At 41.1% G+C, this 19,252-nt stretch overlaps 1 protein-coding gene across 1 annotated transcript in view; it reads left to right on the top strand.

Moving 5' to 3' along the window:
• Positions 1–13,513, top strand: part of METTL14 (methyltransferase like 14) — a 26,096-nt gene extending 12,583 nt beyond the window's left edge. Inside the window, exons 7-11 of the mRNA XM_015405916.1 lie at positions 1,214–1,355; positions 3,711–3,803; positions 4,380–4,496; positions 8,523–8,733; positions 10,333–13,513. Of these exons, the coding sequence (XP_015261402.1) occupies positions 1,214–1,355; positions 3,711–3,803; positions 4,380–4,496; positions 8,523–8,733; positions 10,333–10,637 (868 nt within the window). The 3' untranslated portion in view covers positions 10,638–13,513. The remainder of the gene's footprint in view (positions 1–1,213; positions 1,356–3,710; positions 3,804–4,379; positions 4,497–8,522; positions 8,734–10,332) is intronic.
• Positions 13,514–19,252: the final 5,739 nt, after the last annotated feature.

Below are 19,252 nucleotides of genomic sequence, written 5' to 3'. Positions count from 1 at the left end.
TTCATCATTCTCAGAGTCTCGTTTATCTGGTTTTGCTGAGCGGTGATACATTGAGTCACTTTGGTCATCTGTTCCTTGAAGTTATTCAGCTGGTCCATTAGGGGGCGCATGGATTCTTCCAAAGTCTTTGCCAGCTCGTTGGTTCCTTTCGGTTTTGGGCTCTCAATTCCTTTCACTTTCAAAAGTTTCTCCTTTTCCAGCCTCTTCCCTGCCATGTTTCTCAGATTGTTTACTTTCGCAATTTTTTTGAAAGTATCTGAATATGTGCTTAAACGCTCAAACACTCCTTGGTAAGTACTTCTTAACAGTTTTAACTGCTTATTCTTCTGCTCCCCCCCTCATTCGCTCAAATGTTCATGTGCTCGGGAGGTGTCCCTCCCCCGGTCGCCTAATTCTCTATTGCGTAGTTAGGGTGGGGAGTTTTCTTTTCTCTTTAATCAACGCTTAAACGACTCACGTTCATAAGCGGTCCTCAGACCTCGTTTACTTTCGGTTTTAAACGCTCGATCTCCTGCGCTTGCCCCGGTTAGCGTTGCTTAAGTCCATTCGGTCTCTCAGCACGGAGAACCGTCGGAACGGAGAGGCGCCTCAATTCTCCGGCATTCCGCCATCGAAGAGGTGACCTTTCAAAAATTCCATGGCCAGAGTCCCTTCAACCGGGTCTCTGGGGGGGGGGGGTTGACGAACCTGCACACCACGTCCTTCGGCTGGAGCGCAGCTTCACCCCCGGGAGGTCCGGGAGGTGAGTCTGCTCTAGCGCGCCGCCATCACCGGAAGCAGTGTTTTGAGTTCTGTTCTTTAAAAAAATTTGTAAACTTTAATGGGAGTCAGATTTGCACTGCAGATGTGCACTGCAGACAACTATTCTTAAGGCTGTTTTACAAATCTGAAGTATCTCACCCAAAGCAAGAATACCATGGGTTGAATTCAGGGACTCCTTTTGTTTTCAAAGTGCATTTTTGAACATTTTGGTTGGTACTGTTAAGAACTGACTGCTAACAGTACAGTCACTGAACAGCACCTTCAGCGAAAAAGAATATTGCTCTCTGTAAATGAAAATAACACAATCTTTGAAAAGGCCTTCATTTGTGCACATTTTGTCCAATGTGTGTAAAGTTGTATCACTTAGTGGAATGCTGAAAAGCTCTCAACATAGTTGGTATGACCTGTGTTAATTAAGCCAAGAAATTCTGTTACTCATTTGTATAAATAGGTATTTACAAGCTGACCTGGAGGCTTTTGAAGTTCGTGAGCTCAAGTCCAAGTTTGATGTAATTCTTTTGGAACCACCACTAGAAGAGTACTACAGAGAAACTGGCATCACAGCTAATGAGAAGTGCTGGACTTGGGATGAGGTGAGTTGCCTGTGGGAAAAGATGGCATTAAGGCTGACCTAGTGTTTGTGTTCAGTCTCTGTTAGCTTCCCATGTTCTTTTGTGCAATCCTGTTTGACAGCTTCAGGTTCCCTTTGAGCCACCCCATCCTGTAGTTGCAAGAAATTACTGTACTTTACAGGGCTTATGTCCTGTCAGAATCTCCTTGCATTCTCTGGCTGAGGTCACTTCCTGTCTTAACACTATTGTCTTTAAAAAAATTGTGATATTGCCATTCTCTATTACTTACCCAGCCTTTTTTCCCTAACTTCCTACAATTCTGAAGCTACTGGAACATGAGTGAGATTGCTTAATGCTATCACAAAGCCAAGTCCAAGAAGGAGAAGATCGGGGGAACAGCATGAGTGGTTATTCAGCATTCCTTAAAGTTGGAGGGGTGATAGTTAGTGGTGCGATGGGAGGAAGAATTGATCCTGAGGGATGCCGTGTTGACCATCTGATGTGGAGAGAGCATTTCTGTTGGCTAGAGTCAAATAACATACCTTCCCAGGTGTCCGGGGGCATTGCTGAATTTACTAGAAATCCAGGACATGGCACAGGCCATGCTAGAATCCCCAACTGCAGTCACCAAACACTGGAGTTCCTCCCAGCCCTGGGAGGAGGGCCGGGAGAACAGACAAATCAGGGTGGACAGGAAATGTAGGTGGGCACAGCTCTAGGACTGCTGCAAGCCCATCTAAAGGTGTTAAGAAGGGTGCCTGTGGGGACACTGGGCCTGGCATCAAGCCAATTTAGCTGGTGGGGGAGAATTCCCAGGTGGAAGGGCCCAAAACAGGCGGGCAGGGCTGGCCATAATAAAGGCTGCACCTGTCTAGCAGCCATGCCTTCCATTTGCTTTCTGTGGGTGGGGTTATTCTCCCAGGAAGCAGGGGCAGGTGAGGGAGTGTGCTTCACCAATAGGGCCTGCTTCATAAAGGCCAGGAACTCAGGATAAGGAGGATCTGCACCAGCTTTCCCTGTGCCTAGCTGCAAGGAAAAGCAGTGGGGAGAGAGGAGGAAGAGCACAGGTAACCTGGTAAGCCTTCCTTCTTAGAACCAGGGTGATGACTGGTGGGGTGGGGGATTTTCTTATCTCCATAGAGAAATGTAGGCCACATTGTTATTTGTTGAAGGAGAGCTGAAATTGGTCCCCCGTCTATGTTTTTGTTTTTAAATCTCAATCTGTGCGTTGACGCTATACTGTAGGTATATGTAGAAACCACCAATACAATAGGATATGTCAGTGAAAATTGTGAGGTATGTGGAGGATAGGTTCCTTACATAATCTAGAAATGGCTGATTTATCAGCAATACTTAAAAAATTTAGATAAGCTGATAAGACAATTTGTATGACAAACAAAGAGAGCTAGAATAAAGTTGACATTTTTGCAGGATAAAAAGGAAAAAGGAGGGTTAGCTTTAACTGATTGGTCCTTGTATTATAAAGCGGCATCCATGGTTTGGCTAAAAGAATGGATAACTTTAGAAGATATAAGATTGTTAAAAATAGAAGGCCACGACTTATTAATGGGATGGCAGGCTTACATATGGTATAATAAAAGTAATATACATAAATATTTTAAGCAGCACATCTTTAGAGACTCATTGATAAAAACATGGGAAGAGATAAAGAAGGTATACTACTTAAAAATACCTAAATGGGTATCCCCTCCTGAAGCCTTTGTAAGACCTACACTATTTAATAAACATCTGATGTGGAGGTATGAAGATTTACTAGATAACAAAAGCGAATTAAAAACAACAGAGCTGTTACAAAAACAAGCTATAAATTTAACATGGTGGGAAAGAATACAATTGGAGTCAAGATATACGAAAGGTAAGAAAAATGGTTTCTACGGAAAACCTATAGACTTAGATAAAATATGGTTGCATAACGAGGAAAAACTTATTAAGAAATTATATAGAGGACAGTGACTTTGTAACAATAGAACAAATTTTGAGTCTAGTGGCACCTTTAAGACCAAGAAAGTTTTATTCAAGGTAGAAGCTTTTGTGTGCAAGCACACTTCTTCAGATATCTGTATCTGAAAGCTTATACCTAGAATAAAACTTTGTTAGTCTTAAAGGAGCCACTGGACTCAAATGTTGTTCTGCTGCTTCAGACCAACATGGCTACCTACCTAAATTTGTAACAATATTCGTCTAATATTTGTAGAAGAGTTGAAAACAAGACACATTTTGGAAAGAAATTATGTTGGTTAGATCATGAGGGTACTGGTACCAGGATGAACATGACAGTCTGTTATCCTGTTTTATATTTAAACAAAACATTTTTCTTAGAACATTACCATTTGTGGGTTGTTCATTTGTTTGTAGATCATGAAGCTAGACATCGAAGAAATTGCTTCCCTGAGATCCTTTGTCTTCCTCTGGTGTGGTTCTGGCGAAGGTCTGGATCTTGGCAGAATGGTAAGATAATAAAATAAAGGCAGCTATGTCAGAATATTCAGAATGGCTCTGTTTTCAGTCTTTTTTATTTTTAATGGAGGTTGTCTTTTTACTGTTGCTATAGCTAGTGGATGTAGGCAGAGATGAAATGAATCAAATTCTGAAAATACTATACGTTATAGACAACCAGTTCCTTAAGACTTCTCCCAAAACCAGAGAAGCATCTGCTGGCAATTTGCTTTTTCTTTTAAAGGTCACAAGCAGTGATAATGGCACTGTAAAGGTGCAGTAAGCCCTTAAGAATGTTTAGTGCAATTCTGATGCATCTGTGCTGTGATAGCACACATTAAAAGCTTTAGTGCATATTCTGCCCGTTTGGCATTATGTCATCTTTAGGAGATATCATAATGAGGATTTGTTTTATCAGCCTCTCTTGAGCTCTTAATTCAGCTAGAAAATTTTGCATTTGTTTGATCTTCCTCTACAGAATTCACAACTGAGAGCTTTTAGGTATGGCAGGACTCATTGTTCCTGTGCTTTGATATATTTTAGAAAGCTCTTACCTTATTTTGTTGCTATTGCGTTGAAATATTTCAGTGCTTGCGCAAATGGGGTTATAGAAGATGTGAAGATATCTGTTGGATTAAAACCAATAAAAACAACCCTGGGAAGACCAAGACTCTAGACCCAAAGGCTGTCTTTCAACGAACAAAGGTACATCTTGGATTGAGTTTCTTTCTTCACTATCTCAGTTGATCTAAACAAACACCAGATGCTTTGTAGCTATTGGTAGCTGTTTCAGAAAAAAACAGTTGCAGGGTAATTGACTTCTATTTGCTTTCTTCAAAGATTTGTTTATATGATAATGGTTTTAGAAAATGGGTAACTAATTTTTACCATTTGTAGATTTCTTTGCTCCAAGTAAATATTTAAATCTCTTTTCCTTGCAACTAACAGCTTCATGAAGCTCTTTTGGGGAACATATGAATGCTCTTATTCACTCATTCTTATTGAAATGCAGATCAGATAGGTTAAAGCTTCATGGAAATACTTTACCCTTCTGTCACCCTTCAGGGAGAGGATGGAGAAGGAGTAGAATGCCTTGTATAGTTTTCTTTGTGCCAACCTGTTGCTATAGTTGGGGGTGCAATGTGATTGACTTCCATTTTGTCAACTACATTGACCCCCTACATTGAAATGTAAATAACACATTTTGCTATCAAGACTGCTTCAAAGATTCTCTCCTGCTTTCTCCAAGGGCATTTTGGGATTGGGATCACCTTCCATGCAGACATAGATGCACTTCCCGTTGAGCTTCTGCAGTTGCTTAGAAACAGTTCTGCTTCTAACTAGGGTAATCATTTTGGAGAAGAGCAGGTTTTGAGAGAGATAACTGGGAATTCATGGCCAGTTAGGGTGAAAAGAGAATATACTATAGTTGTACTATGGTTGTATAAGGATTGTTGTCCTTGGAAAATGCCATTAGTGTTGCTTGCAGCAATGATTTCAGAGGGACTTAGTTACACTTGCTGCATCAAAAGTCTGATGTTTGGGGAAGAGGAAGTTTGCGGGGGGGAGGGGGTTTAAGTACGCTCTTCCCTCCTCTCTGCTTCATAAGAATATAAGAGACGCCATGTTGGATCAGGCCAGTGACCCATCCAGTCCAACATGCTGTTGCTCAACAAATATTTAACATTGGGAGTTCTTTTTAATATTTGTACAACACTACTGACATACATAGAGCTGGATCCAATCCCGATTCCCCAATCATTTGAACAGTAGTTGAGCAAGGGAGGGGGGCCTGTCATTGCCATAGATGTCCCCTTTCCAGTTGCAGCTCGCTGTGCTCCTTTATGATGGCGGCCTGATCCTCAGTGCAGGGGGGGGGGGCAGGATGCATGATGAGGTTGTAGCAATAAGCAGCCAGTGGACATGATCCACTTGTGGTTCTCTGAACTTCACACATATAAAACTAAAAGAAGGGTCTGCACTCCAATGAGTTTTCAAATATTTAAAGAGGATGCAACAAGATACTTTGGGAGAAGAGAACAAGGAAGATAAATGATTGAACAGTGTTAGCATATAAAGGATCATCCTTAGTATACATTCTTTAATCTTGGTCTGTACATTATTGGCAGATGGGTAAGATTTATTTAGATTTTGACAAAAGTTTTAGAAACTTACGTTGACCCATAGGTAGTTTACTTGTATGTCACTTTTGCCTGGTGCCCTGATTGGTGACTGACTTAGTAATCGGTGCTCAGTTCTTTGAAATATAGACCGAGAAACTCTAGTACTGATTAGCCCAAGGCCTGATCTTTTTAAACCTCAATACCATTTACCAGAGACAGCTACATCGAAGAGAGGGGCTGGAGCAATAAACTTTTCTGCTGGTGAAAAAGGTGGGGTGTTTCTCCTTTGACCCCCCCCCCAAAAGACAGTTCTGGAACCTACATAGGATGGGGGCTCTAGCAAGGAGGGTAATTGGACAAGATGGAACGAAAAAGCTGGCTGGATCCAACCCAATATCCAGCGGTCACTTTTCTTCTGTGGGTTTTTCATTTATGAAACTCCTACGAGAAATCTGGAAATGATTATTCATTCTTGTTTGCTGTTTTGTGGAAACCATCTGGTGACTTCAGTAAATCAGCATTTTATGATCCAGGGAAAATTGCCCATTTGGGTGTCGTACTTTCAAAATCAGATTAATCCCTATGCAACCACAAGTAATCTCACATCAATTATATAGAGTTCCTTTGTGCATGGCACTTAACCACGAGCAGTCATCTCTAATTTTGAAAAAGAAAAAGCAGTCTGAGTGTCAGTTCACCTTATGGGTTATCTGCTAAATAAGTTAGCAGAGATTCCATAGCATCTACAATGGGGCTGGATTTGCAGGGGAAAAAATCTGTATAAAACTGGCTTTTTGGAAATTGCTGATTGAGCATTTGACAAAGAAGTTACATGGCCACTGTTACAGAACAGAGAGAGACTGAGTGGGTGGCAGAGGAACGTGGACAGTGATAGGAGGAAGTTAGCAGGCAATCCCAGAATAGGTGGTGCTAAGATGGGTGTGAATAGCATTAAACCGGAGAGTATGTTTTTTCAGGATTTAGAAAAAGGTGGGTTAGCTGTACTTGCGACTTGGGAAAGCTACTTCACATCTAGTCTGGCAGATAGTGAATGAATTGGAAACAATTAGAGGAAACAAGATGGAAATCAGGATTTTAGTATAAAAACAATGGTATTTATGCTGGAAAACATCTGATCTATGTTCATGCCTGTAAATATATAGGTTAAAAAAATATGTGTTTCTGGACTGCAAAATGTTTAGCACTGGATGCCAATCTAGGTGGATTTATGGTAGTATTTTTCCTCGTATTTTTTATTTTTTATAATTTGGGAAAACTAAATTTTAGCAGACTCTTCCTGTGTAACTTCTATTTAAAAGAAACTCTACATTAGAAACACTTTCTGGAAACTTATGTTCCGCCTTGAGTGGAATTTTCATGGTTCTCCTGTTGTAGTCTTTTTTTTTTTTTTAAAGTTCTGTGTGGCTGTTGGAAAGTCTGTAGAACTTTTATTGTAAATGGTTGCTGCCTAGATGATGACTTGAATCTCCAAAAGAAGCAATTCACTACTTTCTGTGGCACATTTTTATGTGTCACCAGGATCATTAAAAAGTACTCCACTGTTTGAAGACTAGACTTTCTCATTACTTTTCATGTCTTATATTCTCATTAGAATGGTCAAATGACATTTCCTTTTAGGAGGCAAGGGAGAAATCCAAGGCTTTTTCAGAGATGTGATTTTGGAGAATCACATTTCATCTCTCCCCCTCCCCCTCTACAAGTTTGTTTTCTTTCCAACTCAGTTCATCTTGTGGGAGCAGGCAACGCTTTAAATCCTTAAAAAAATCTCTCTGCACTAGCAGGAAAGGAATATACCATTCAGTATCATTTTACCCCCTAGAGGACATGAGTTGGGGGGAGGGATTCTGTACTAGAACTGCAGGTTGAGCATAGACCATTTGTTGTATTAAAGATGTGGGGAAACTCAGGCTGAGAGAGCGTGGCTTGCAACAAACCTGTTGTGCAGTCCAGTGTTGTTTCCACACAGTAGACCATAACCACATGATAATCCCTATATTTCCATTGAGGGCTGAAGATTGTAGTGGCTTTTAACTCAGAGGCTTTTTGAAATATCATGGACTCAGTCTTCATTGCAAGATACATTGCAGATACAGCTTTCCACTCCACAGTAGACACAGGTTATCAAGATGCTGACAGCATTAGAGCTGACAGGTAGTACTTGTGAAATGTATAACATCTGAAATACAGATGACTAAAACTAATTCATTTCACTAATGGGATCAATGTTTGCCCTTAGAGATAGTTGTGTCGAAAGAGCCCATGCAAAACACCATCTCAGAGTGCAGCAAGGTAAATCTAGTTATCTCTCCACCTCTGTTGCCTTTTAGACTTCCCTGATCTAAAGGCCAAGCATTCATTTGAATACAGAAGCCTCACACCCCATTTACTTGCATGGAGTCATGTTTCACTTTACCCCTTGAGATAATGCAAAATGGAGGTCCAAAATAAAAAGAAACCAGACCTGTGTGTTACTGTGCTCCCCCCCCCTTCTCTTGATGTGTGTAATCTGCCTCTGTGATGGGGCTTGGCATTTTTTAGCCTTAGAAGTTTGCCTCATTTTTTTTCGCCATGTACATTCTTTTTTCAGGAACATTGCCTTATGGGCATTAAAGGAACAGTCCGCCGCAGTACTGATGGAGACTTTATCCATGCTAATGTCGACATTGATTTAATTATCACAGAAGAACCTGAAATTGGCAACATAGAGAAACCTGTGGAAATATTTCACATTATTGAACATTTCTGTCTCGGAAGAAGACGCCTTCATCTCTTTGGACGGGACAGTACAATCCGACCAGGTTAGACTTCTGCAGCTTAATCATCATGTTTAAAGTCTTTGTACAAGACTTTAGGCAGTAATTAGCGTGGGCAAAGGGTTGGCAACATAAAGGGCATTATGTGCATCTGCATGCTGGAGTGGAGGGTGATTTAAATCAAGGCAATAAGAACTAAGGCGGTAATAAGAACTGAGGAGCAGAATGCAAAAGAAATTTGAAGCTCTGACAGGAGAAGGATAAAACATGAATGTAGTGCTGAATTGTGCTTGGAGAATTGAAGCATAAAAGCTGTATTTATTCTAATGCTGAAGAGGATGCAGATTCTTAATGAAGCTGTCCTCTGTATTTATTTGTTGATACCAGCCTTTCAAGGTGTGGTAGAGAACAATGAGAAGGGAGGTAATAGTGTTCTGCTACTGATTTTTGTATTGGGTGGATTTATGTATTAAATTCTTCTTCTATGGCATCATTGCAGACAATTGTCTAGATATACATAGAGGCAATTGTATAGATATACTAGATACACAGGCTTACCCTGTCCTTTGATCAGACATAAGGCTATATATCGTGGCTGAAAAGGGACACATCTTTCAGAGGTTCATGAAAGTAGAACAGATGAAAAAGATTGAGGCGGGGGGGGAGAGACAAAATAAAAATATTGGCCATGAATTTTTAATATGATTAAGAGGGAGAAATAATAGTAAGCCCCTGATGTTCCTACTGCAGGCGTGGTGACAAATTTGCCTGGTTCATTGGTCCTGTCCACAGAACTGGTGATCTGACATTGCAGGAACTCTAACCAACAGGAGTTCAAATTCTGTCATGTAGCACCTTACCAAATTTCTCATTTTTTTTTACACATAAAACATCTAATGTTTTTATCATGTTGCTTAAGTTGTTTTAAGTTTCCTTTGAACAACTGGAACACATCCTGGACGTGTTAATACCTTGGAGCGCCTTTACAACTACTTTGGGAAGCAAAATCATGGGACATATGCAGTTAGTTGTGCTGAATGGCTGGAACTCAATTCTGATTAGCTTGCATATCCTAGAAAGATTTTTAAATGGGTATCTTATAGGTCAATGGTTGATTGCAACTAAATTAAAAACAGTTTTCTTCCAGAATCCAACCATTGAGTTCTTGAAAGAAGTAGAAATGACAAAGTCTCTGAGAACTATTGTTTTCCAAAAGGCAAGATAATTTCATAGAGAGGGATACTACAGTGCTTATCTCAACCAGCTGCATAACCTCTGGCAATAAGGGACCTTGGAGCAGACTTCCTCTGATGACCTGAAAGCAAGTTGCGGGTCCTATGGGAGAAATGTTCTTCAGGTTCCCTTGTCAGCTTGTGCTGTGTAAAGGTTTAAGGGTCAAACCCAGTACTTGCATTGTGCACGTAGCTCAACTTGTTTGAGTGCCAAAGTTACGTGTTGCCTCTGGCTAGTTCTTGTTATCCTAGTGGCTAGTGTTGCACACCAGCTGAAGTTTCCAAATTGTTTTCAAAGGCAATCCCTGTGCAGAGTGCATTGCAGTATCTCAGAACAGAAGTTACCGAGGCATGTAAACCTGTTTGTATCTCTCACTTGCTTTCTGTCTCCTGCTCCCCCCCCCCCCATTAGGCTGGCTAACTGTGGGACCCACACTGACAAACAGCAACTTCAATGTAGAAACATATACATCCTACTTCACAGCTCCAAATTCTCACCTAACTGGCTGTACAGAAGAGATTGAGAGACTCCGACCTAAATCCCCACCCCCAAAAGACCGAGGAGGTGGTGCGCCAAGGGGTGGAGGAAGAGGTGGAACTTCAGCTGGCCGAGGAGAAAGGGGCAGAGAGAGAAATCGAACTAATTTCCGGGGAGAAAGAGGTGGATTCCGGGGAGGAAGGGGAGGTACACACCGTGGAGGCTTTCCTCCTCGTTGAAAGTAGTCAATTATCTTCATCTGGTCCTAATTCCATAGCTTCTCCTCAGGGTGGCTGTGGTTTAGTTTTGCTCAGGTTATACTTCTTGGTGACTCAGCCCAGATGTTTATTACTAAACAGGTTTCATGCGTGGTAAAAACCAGCACATTTTTTCCTTGAGAAGCAAAATCTAGCACCATGAAAAAGGCAAAGATTTATAACAGATTCAGTTCAGAAAGCTTGAGGTCAAAGATGAGTGGCTTGTTTTACAGTTTCATCTGGTCTGGTTCCTCTTTCATTTGTGTATACACAGATGCTGTCGCTCTCTCTATTATTACCATTGTTCCTAAACTTTGACCAATAGTTTCCACTTGCTTTCTGTAGGAGCCATTCCTTCCCGATCTAAACAAATATAATTTCAGTCCCCATTGCAATAGTATCTAATAGGCGTTAATAATGGGAAAATGGCATTCCAGTTGGCATTTAATTTACCACTCAGGTTTAATTTTGCATCCATTAAATATGTTAATTTTTTGTCTTTTAAGAAGTTGGTGACCTTGAAGCGGATTGTAATGACTGTCAGCCTTCATTTGTATCCCAATTACACTTTTTCTGTACAATAACATATGAGTCTCAATACTGGGCTTTAGTTGTATGTTCCCCTTCATATTCTTGTTCTTTTGGCGAGAACAAGGTAAATTGTAATTGTGGTGTAACTAGGAGCCCAGAAAGAAATTTGTTATAATCCATCTTGGGTTACTCTGTTCATTGAATGGAAAACTGAAAACTAGATTTCTTGATACTCCAAATACTAAGCATGCAATCCAGAATTAAACTATTTTAGTCCCACTGAGTTCAGGGGGGGGGGACTCAGGTGTGTGTGCTGCACTCCATTTCAGTGGGACTGAAATGTTTGTGTGGATTGTGCCCGAAGTGTGGAGATTGCCAAAGGATCATAAAGAATTTAATTTCAGAATGCTTCTGGCAAAGACAAATGAATTTATTGCTGCCAGTTGTCATATCCTGTGTATATTCTAGGGGGCTGTTCACTCACTTCCTCAATTTGCTTTTTTGCTTTTTTATTTCAATGTTGTTGATTGTATACGGTGATATCTTGTCAGATCTTGCCTGTGCTCTGACAACAGCGTTTTAAAGACTACTGTGCTTCTAAACCTCTTGTACTTCTGCTCCTGAAAACCAACTTTTAAATGTCTTTTAAATGGAAGCCATGGATCTTATTTTACTATTTTCAATGAATATTATTTTATGGGAGGGTGTATTTAAATTCAGAATGGTTAACTTCCACAACAGAGTCAGTACTGGCCACTTTCTGCCTTAAGGTGGTTAACATTCTAGCTCTGTGGTATGAACTTACCGTTACCTTTTCAGAGCTGTTGGGTTTGGCGGAGGGACTGGTTTTGCATTGTTTTCATGACACTGATGATACTGGTTGGTGAGAGAAAATGAGTTATTTTGCCTTTTCTGTATACTGTAAACCTTTCCGCTTTTGATACTATTTATGGTTAAGCTGGGATACTTGAAACCCTGATATTCTTAAAGGGTGGTATCTTAGTTGCATACCAATATAATGAGCAAATTTTGTTCTTAACCAATTCTTAATAAGAGCAAGTCCCACTTCCCCCTGAAGGTACTGAGTACTTTGTTTTAGGAATAGTTGCTTTGTCACAAAGCATTTCAAGTAATTTTCACTGGGAAGAGCTTCTGTCTTGTGGGAAGAGAGCATAGTAACACAGTGGGCAGCCTACCCCTTCTGAATAATTTTGTGTAACCTGTGGTCTCCACTTAAATTCCTGTTATGTCTGATCTCACTTAAAACCACCTCACTTCACAGTTAGGCGATGTGTTAAAAAATTAGAGTGTTTCAGTTTCACAGGTTTGATGGCCAATGGGATTCTAGCACAGCAGCAAATTGAATAATCCCATTCTGCTATTGGACCCTGCTATTGGAAGGGAACCCAATGCTATTGGATCCTACAGATTTTTCCAATGGTGCAAGATGGATGAGGGCTGATCTCATCTGAGTCCCCTCTTCACTGTGGCCACATCCCCTTGTGTCCTTTGAGCCCTAGCATAATGGGGGGGGGGTCCTTTGAGCCCAAGCATAATGGGAGGGGGAGCTGTCAAATGGGGCCTCTTCTTGCACCAGTGGAAAAGTTAGTAGGATCCAATACAATAGCAGAATGGGTTTTTTCAGTCTGTCATTAGATAACAGCATGCCAGAACTTGAATTCTGATAAATAGGCTTGGTTAGATGACTCTGAAAGGCACTAGGAATTGTTATTTTTGCAATATTCTAGAGCTAGTGATTTAGAAAGTAAAATGCCACAGCAGGCAGATAATATATTTCATTATCTGTGTGTCATATCAAATAGTAACATGCTTAACAACTATATCCTGGAAGTCTTCCAGGTGTATAAGTACATTTAAAAACAAGTTATAATGCATTTCCACGGTGGTTCTTGGGAGAGAACAAACAGGTTAGTGCAGTTCTGATAGAAGACTTTGCTAAGATTGCTGACATGTAATTTGAACACATAACACAACATTTACATACCAGAAATAATTTCTGCTCTCTCATTCATTTTACCAACCTGGCATCAAATTGTTTTCTGTGTTCTAAATGTTGTTTTGGGGTTTCTTTCACCTGTCAGAAAATTATGCCTGGATGAATTCTGATGAAATTAACAAAGCTGGGTTCACGGTGGATTAAACCGCAAAAGAACAACACTCACCGTGGTGAATAAAACCTTAATGTGTTCTGCCAAAAGTATACTTGTATCCAATGCAATCATTGGATAACATTAACAATTCTAATTTCCAGGTTTTCACCATATATTTGAGTATCTTGCAACTACATACCTTGTTTTCTAACTGAAATCCTCACAATAAAAATTGTAACACAGTATTTATGGGGTATTTTTACAGTCTGATTCTGGATTGTATTGCTGTGATACAATATTTCAACGTGTCTCAGCTGTATGACAATCAAAATCAATTAATAAAAAATCTAGCATCCCGATATTCTTAGGTGGGGTTTAGTAAGAACCTGTAGCAGGAGAAGGGTGTGTTCCATTCAGAAGGAAGCTATTAGTTTTGTCTGGGAAGTTCTGTGGAAAATATTGGTTGTAAAATCACAGCGATTCTTGAAAAAGAGGAAACTGAAATAGGAGGATATCTGTGGCAACCTGTCGGGTCGCTGGATTCTTTATGAATGGATTTTGATTGTTATACAGCTGTTAGAATTTATTCTCAAGATTGTGTAATTTTCAATAGAGAGTAACTACAGAATACTGGATTGTAAAGATACCCCATAAATACTGGGTTACAATTTATTATTGTGAGGGTGTCAGTTAGAAAATGTTATACAGTTGCGAATATATGGTGAAAACCTGGAAATTAGAATTGTTAATGCATTGGATACATGTATACTTTTGAATGAATTCTAAGGTACACATGAATTCTAATTCCTCACAGATAATATCCAAAAGAAAATATCTGCACTGTTTGTAGTTGGCACAAACAAGGTAACTTTACCAATGGAACAATGTGCGTACGAATATACCCCCCCCCTTAGCCTATTAACAATGGTTGCATTCAGACATTGTGAGGGTTGTTTGGATGGTGTGGACATACTCGGTTCTGCTGTTCTGGCCTCACCTTGCCCCTTCCCTGCTACCTAAATTGGTACATGTCTGTTGGGCCTGTAATGTTCAAAGCATCTCCTACACATGCAGGGTCAGACCATGCTGCTGGCGTAATTATTTTGGGACCCAGCAGTCTGGTGTACACCCAGATCCTGACTGGATACAGTGCTCAAAAATGGTCAGATAGAATCTCAAAAGAAATAATCTTTATTCTAACAAGATACAAGGCCACAAAGATGGAATCCAAGGAAGAGCAAACACATAAAGCAATGTTACAGTATAACAACAGAACACTGCCCTTGGTTGTTGCCTAACTGGGGAATTCAAGGGAAAATGAAGGATGAACGGAAAATCATATGTTGCCTTATAGGGAAGCAAAGAGTCTGTTGAGCAGAGACCTGGGACAGGAGGAAGAAAGGCTGATCCAAGGCGAAGGAAAAATCCAAACTGAAACCAACCAAGAAGGTTCCCCAGGCTTGTGGTTGAGTTACTGGGCATGAAGAGGATTCTATAGCCTCAAGTCAATCATGGCCCCATTTTTGATAGCAAACTGGATTACTTTATCAAGCCTCTGATAGTTCAGAGGGTCTTTGGGGGCATGCAAATATAGGGGTCCCTGTTGGGGGGAGGATCATTTGCAGCAATCCCTCTTGTGTGCACAGAGCACAACTGAGAACTTGCTGGTTTTGGAAGACTTCAAGTTTGCTCTTGCTCTCTTTACAACCTGTACCTTAACAATATTCTAGACACTGAAAAGATTCTTTGAAGTTTGAAATGTGCTGGTTCTTTGAAAAGGAGACTGGTTGGGAAATTAGATATGCTTATTAATAGTGTTTCATTAACAATTGTATATTCCTCAGATGGGTTTTACTTGGAGTGAATAGTTTCATTACTGATTTTAGTGACTGAGCTGTTCATCAAAGTCAGTTTATTTTCCTTTACAAATCTTATGCCCTGATGTATAACATATTAATAACAGTATGCAAAGTTTCAGTCACTTGAAAAGAAAAGGGGTGAATTCTAGAGGGGTTAATCCCTGGTAACTACTTGCCAGCATTGCATTTGGTGTTTTCATGTTTGTGTTTTGAAGGGGATGTTGGGAAACTGGTGATGTATAAAAGCTTCAGCCTGTATCCATGAAAACTATTTAATGAAGCTAAAGTTGCTTTAGGCTTGTCTATCTCCAGACAGCAGCTGTTTTCTCCTTCATACTATATATCAAACTGCTTTTAAGTCTCCCTTCATTTTAAGAATCAGATTGTGATTTGGTATTGGAATCTGCTGTTCAAAGCAAAAATAAAAATAAAAATCCTGGACTACAAACCGCTTGCAGTATCCATACAGCTCCTTGAAACCTCAGGAAGTAAGCTTATAATACTATATTAAGCTAAATTGAATCCTTTTTTGGGAGTGGGGAGTTTTGCTCATGAGGAAATAGATGCAAAGATCCTGATAATATACTTGTCCCACTCTTTGAACCACCTGGTAAGCAGCACTAGGTGGGCGAAGGAGTCTGGCTGCATGGAAATGTTAGGAGGGATCCAAACTTCTTAATGTGTGGTTGGTTGAAAACCATAGGAATAATTTTTATGTTGGTACTTTGCTTTATGTTGATGTTCAAAAGACCTGGGTTTTTTTGGGGGGAGGGGTCATAACTACAATTCATCGTGAGATGAAAAGTCTTAAGTACTGTCAGCTGAGCAGCAGTCTAGCTCACTGTACAAGGTGGACAGTGACAGTATCATGAAGGCACAATCCTAGAGTGACACTATTGACTTGGCAAGTTTACTCTAGCAGATAACTAGTTTCACTTAACAAACACTATAAACCTGTCATTTTGAACTAACAGCTTAACTCCTTTGTCAGAAAAGGAAGAAGCCGCTTCGAGCAAAGGTACCCTAGACTCAGGGGAAGTCGTCTTTGGTCAATTTCATCAGTTTGGTGAGGGACACCATCTAGTGGAATGGAAGTGAACATCTGAAAGTTTGTTTTCATTCCTTAGTAACTTCAGTTGACAGAGGATGGCCATGTCCTAAATGAGATGTAGGCCTCATAAGACACGACAGTTGCACCCTGGGTAATGGAGCCAGTGTGTTTAAAATCTAACACAAGAAAACTGGGGAAGCAAAATTTATTTACCCTGTGGACTCTACAGTAATTAACATCAGGTTTAGACTTCCCTCCTTTAACTACAGAATAGTAACTAAACTCAAAGCTACTGTCAGCATAAGGTCCTATTACTGTGTATTCTCTGGGTCTTTTCCACATTTGGGGGAGTATTAGACTCCATAGCATTAGATTACTTTTTGAAAGGGTTAATGTTCACTGAGAGTAGGTTTAACAGTGGCTATTAGCCACTTCAGATAAATGTGTTAACTCTGGTCAGAGGTAGCATATCTCTTAACTACCAGATCATGTCAATAGTTTGTGCCTAGCTGGGGCTCCCCCAAAGTAGTCTGCTGAAGAAACTGGTTAGTGGGATCCTGGACTCTGCATGGCCATTTACTCCCACAGGCTCCTTTCGTATTTGCAAGAGTAATAAAGGAGAAGCAGAAGAAATGGCTTCTGATACTAAAGATTTGTATTTGTATGAAAAAATAGTGTATATAATATAGTTTCTTACAAACTATTAGGTATTTCATCTGCTAAAAAGTATTTTGAATACTTTACTATGTTGAACAGTTCAATATATAAGCTCCAGCATTCCCTTTTGCAACAGGAGTTCACTCGTTGCCTCTGGAAGTTTATTTATATCCTGCTTTTTAATATCCTTTTATTTATATTCTGCCATGGTGGCTCATAGGCACGGGTCATTTCGTAGAAAAAGAGCTAGGGGAACTCATTAGCATAACTCAGTAGCATATGCCACACCCCCTGACATCACCGGAAGTGTGTCATAAGGCCACACACCCCGCCGCAAGGAAGCCCCACGAAGGCCCTCCCTGGCCCCAGGCAGGCAGGGGTGGGGAGAGGCAGGGAGGAAGCAACTTACCCTCCCTCTTCTCCTGTCTCCTGGCTGAATGAGGGCCGAAAGCAGGGGGCGGGGCTTCGTCATGTGCCCCGCCCCCGTACCTCACCCGGGGGAACTGTGTTCCCCCCCTTTCCCCCCCGAAATGACCTCTGCTCATAGGTTAAGATGCTGAGCTGCAGACGAGGTCTTTAGTTTGGCAGTTCGAGACCCGAGTGCCGTGTGACGGAGTGAGCGCCTTCTCTGGCCCCAGTTCCTGCCAACCTAGCAGTTTGAAAGCAAGAAATTGCAGGTAGATCAATAGGTACCACTTCTGTGGGAAGGTAACAGCATTCCGTGTGCCTCGGCATTTAGTCACGCCGACCACATGACCATGAAGAAGTCTTCGGACAGTGCTGGCTCTTCAGCTTGGAAATGGAGATGAGCACACACACGCACACTCCAGAGTCAGATTCGACTAGCTTTCGAGCAAGGGAAACCTTTACCTTTCTTCCCACTGGGGACCCAAAACAGCTTACATCATTTTTTCCTTCATTTTATGGTCACACCTACCTTGTGATGTAGTTTAGGTTGAAGGTGTGTGACTGGTCCAAGGTCACCCAGCATGGTTCCATTGCAAAGTTGGAATTCAAACCTGGATCCTAGTCTAGCATCCCTACTGTTACACTATGCTGGCAAGCCATCAGACTGCAGTGCTTCTATTGGCCTGCTGGTGGCATCAAGTAAATCCTGTTACTGAAAAGGAATGTATAGGATAGAACTGGAGAAGTAAACCCTTCATTGAGGTTCAGCAACTTGAGAGGAAGGCTAAGTGAATAAATCCCTTGCCATCTATCTCCATGGTAAAAATGGGAACTTTTGTTTTCACACAGTTTGGTTCACAAGCAGGGAATGATGGCTGTGGCTTGTCAGCATCTAGTGGACAGAGTTGCTGACCATACAGTTGTTCCTGAAGTGCCCTGGATAACAGAATCTTTCATGAAATGGTCTGTTCTTTCAAAACTAAGCTTCTGGCCATCGGTGTGTGGCAGTGAATTCCCTAAATTAGCATTTACTGTATGAAGTAGTACTTTGTTCTACTGTAATACTTGTGATCTCAGCGTAAGAGAAGTGGTGTATATAAATCTAAAGGGAATTGGGAATGGATGCTACTTGACAGGGAAGTAGTGACTACAGCGGAGTTCCCTTCCCAGGAAAAAAATGGGCCTGCCTTGTAGTCATGAGACAGTTTACACCAAACAAGTACTCAGAAACTGGGGGGGGGGGGGGGTCCTTCTATGTCTTTGGCTTAATGCCCAGTGCAGCTAGGCAAACCACGTTTACACCATCCCTGCTTTACAAAACAAAATATGTCTTCTATACAAGCAAATACCAGGGGCACAGCACTACGATTGTTCATTGCCTCTACTCCTGTAGGTGAAGCTATCAGCTGGGATCTTCTCTTGGTGCCTTACAGTCTACCTCTTTGGAGGGGGTCAGTCATCCAATACTACTATGGTGATTAGACACGATGGAGAGAGTCTTGAGTTTGGAAGGGGTCAGTCCGAGGAGGAGGGACACTCGCTAGAAGGGACCCCTTTGGGCAACAGACCGATATCCTCTCATATTGAGGATACTCCTTGGGGTGGGGGGAGGTGGCCTTTTGGTAGTGGGTGGTTCATTCATTGTGAATATAGAGCGGGGTATGTAAACAGGCATTTTGACTGCATGTGACTTGCCTGCTTGGAGCAGAAGGTTGTGGACATCATGCACTGTCTAGATAAGTTAACACCAATGACATTGGGAAATGTAGTTGTGTGGTCCTGGAGGAAAAAAAAATTAAGTTACTAGGCAGAAAGTTAAAGGCCAGGATCTCAAAGGTTGCATTCTTGGAAGTGCTGCTGGTTTCACATGCAGGGCCAGGTACACAGGCACAGATAAGGGGTCTCAGTGCATGGATAAGAAAGTGGTGCTGGGAGGAAGGGTTTAGATTTGTTAGGCGGAGGGGAACTTCCTGGGACAAG

Source organism: Gekko japonicus, unplaced genomic scaffold (genome assembly GCF_001447785.1).
Source record: "Gekko japonicus isolate JY-2015 unplaced genomic scaffold, Gekko_japonicus_V1.1 scaffold264, whole genome shotgun sequence".
NCBI classification, from domain to species: domain Eukaryota; kingdom Metazoa; phylum Chordata; class Lepidosauria; order Squamata; family Gekkonidae; genus Gekko; species Gekko japonicus.
The sequence above is the reverse complement of the archived record's forward strand: the minus strand, read 5'-3'. Positions and strand labels throughout refer to the sequence as shown.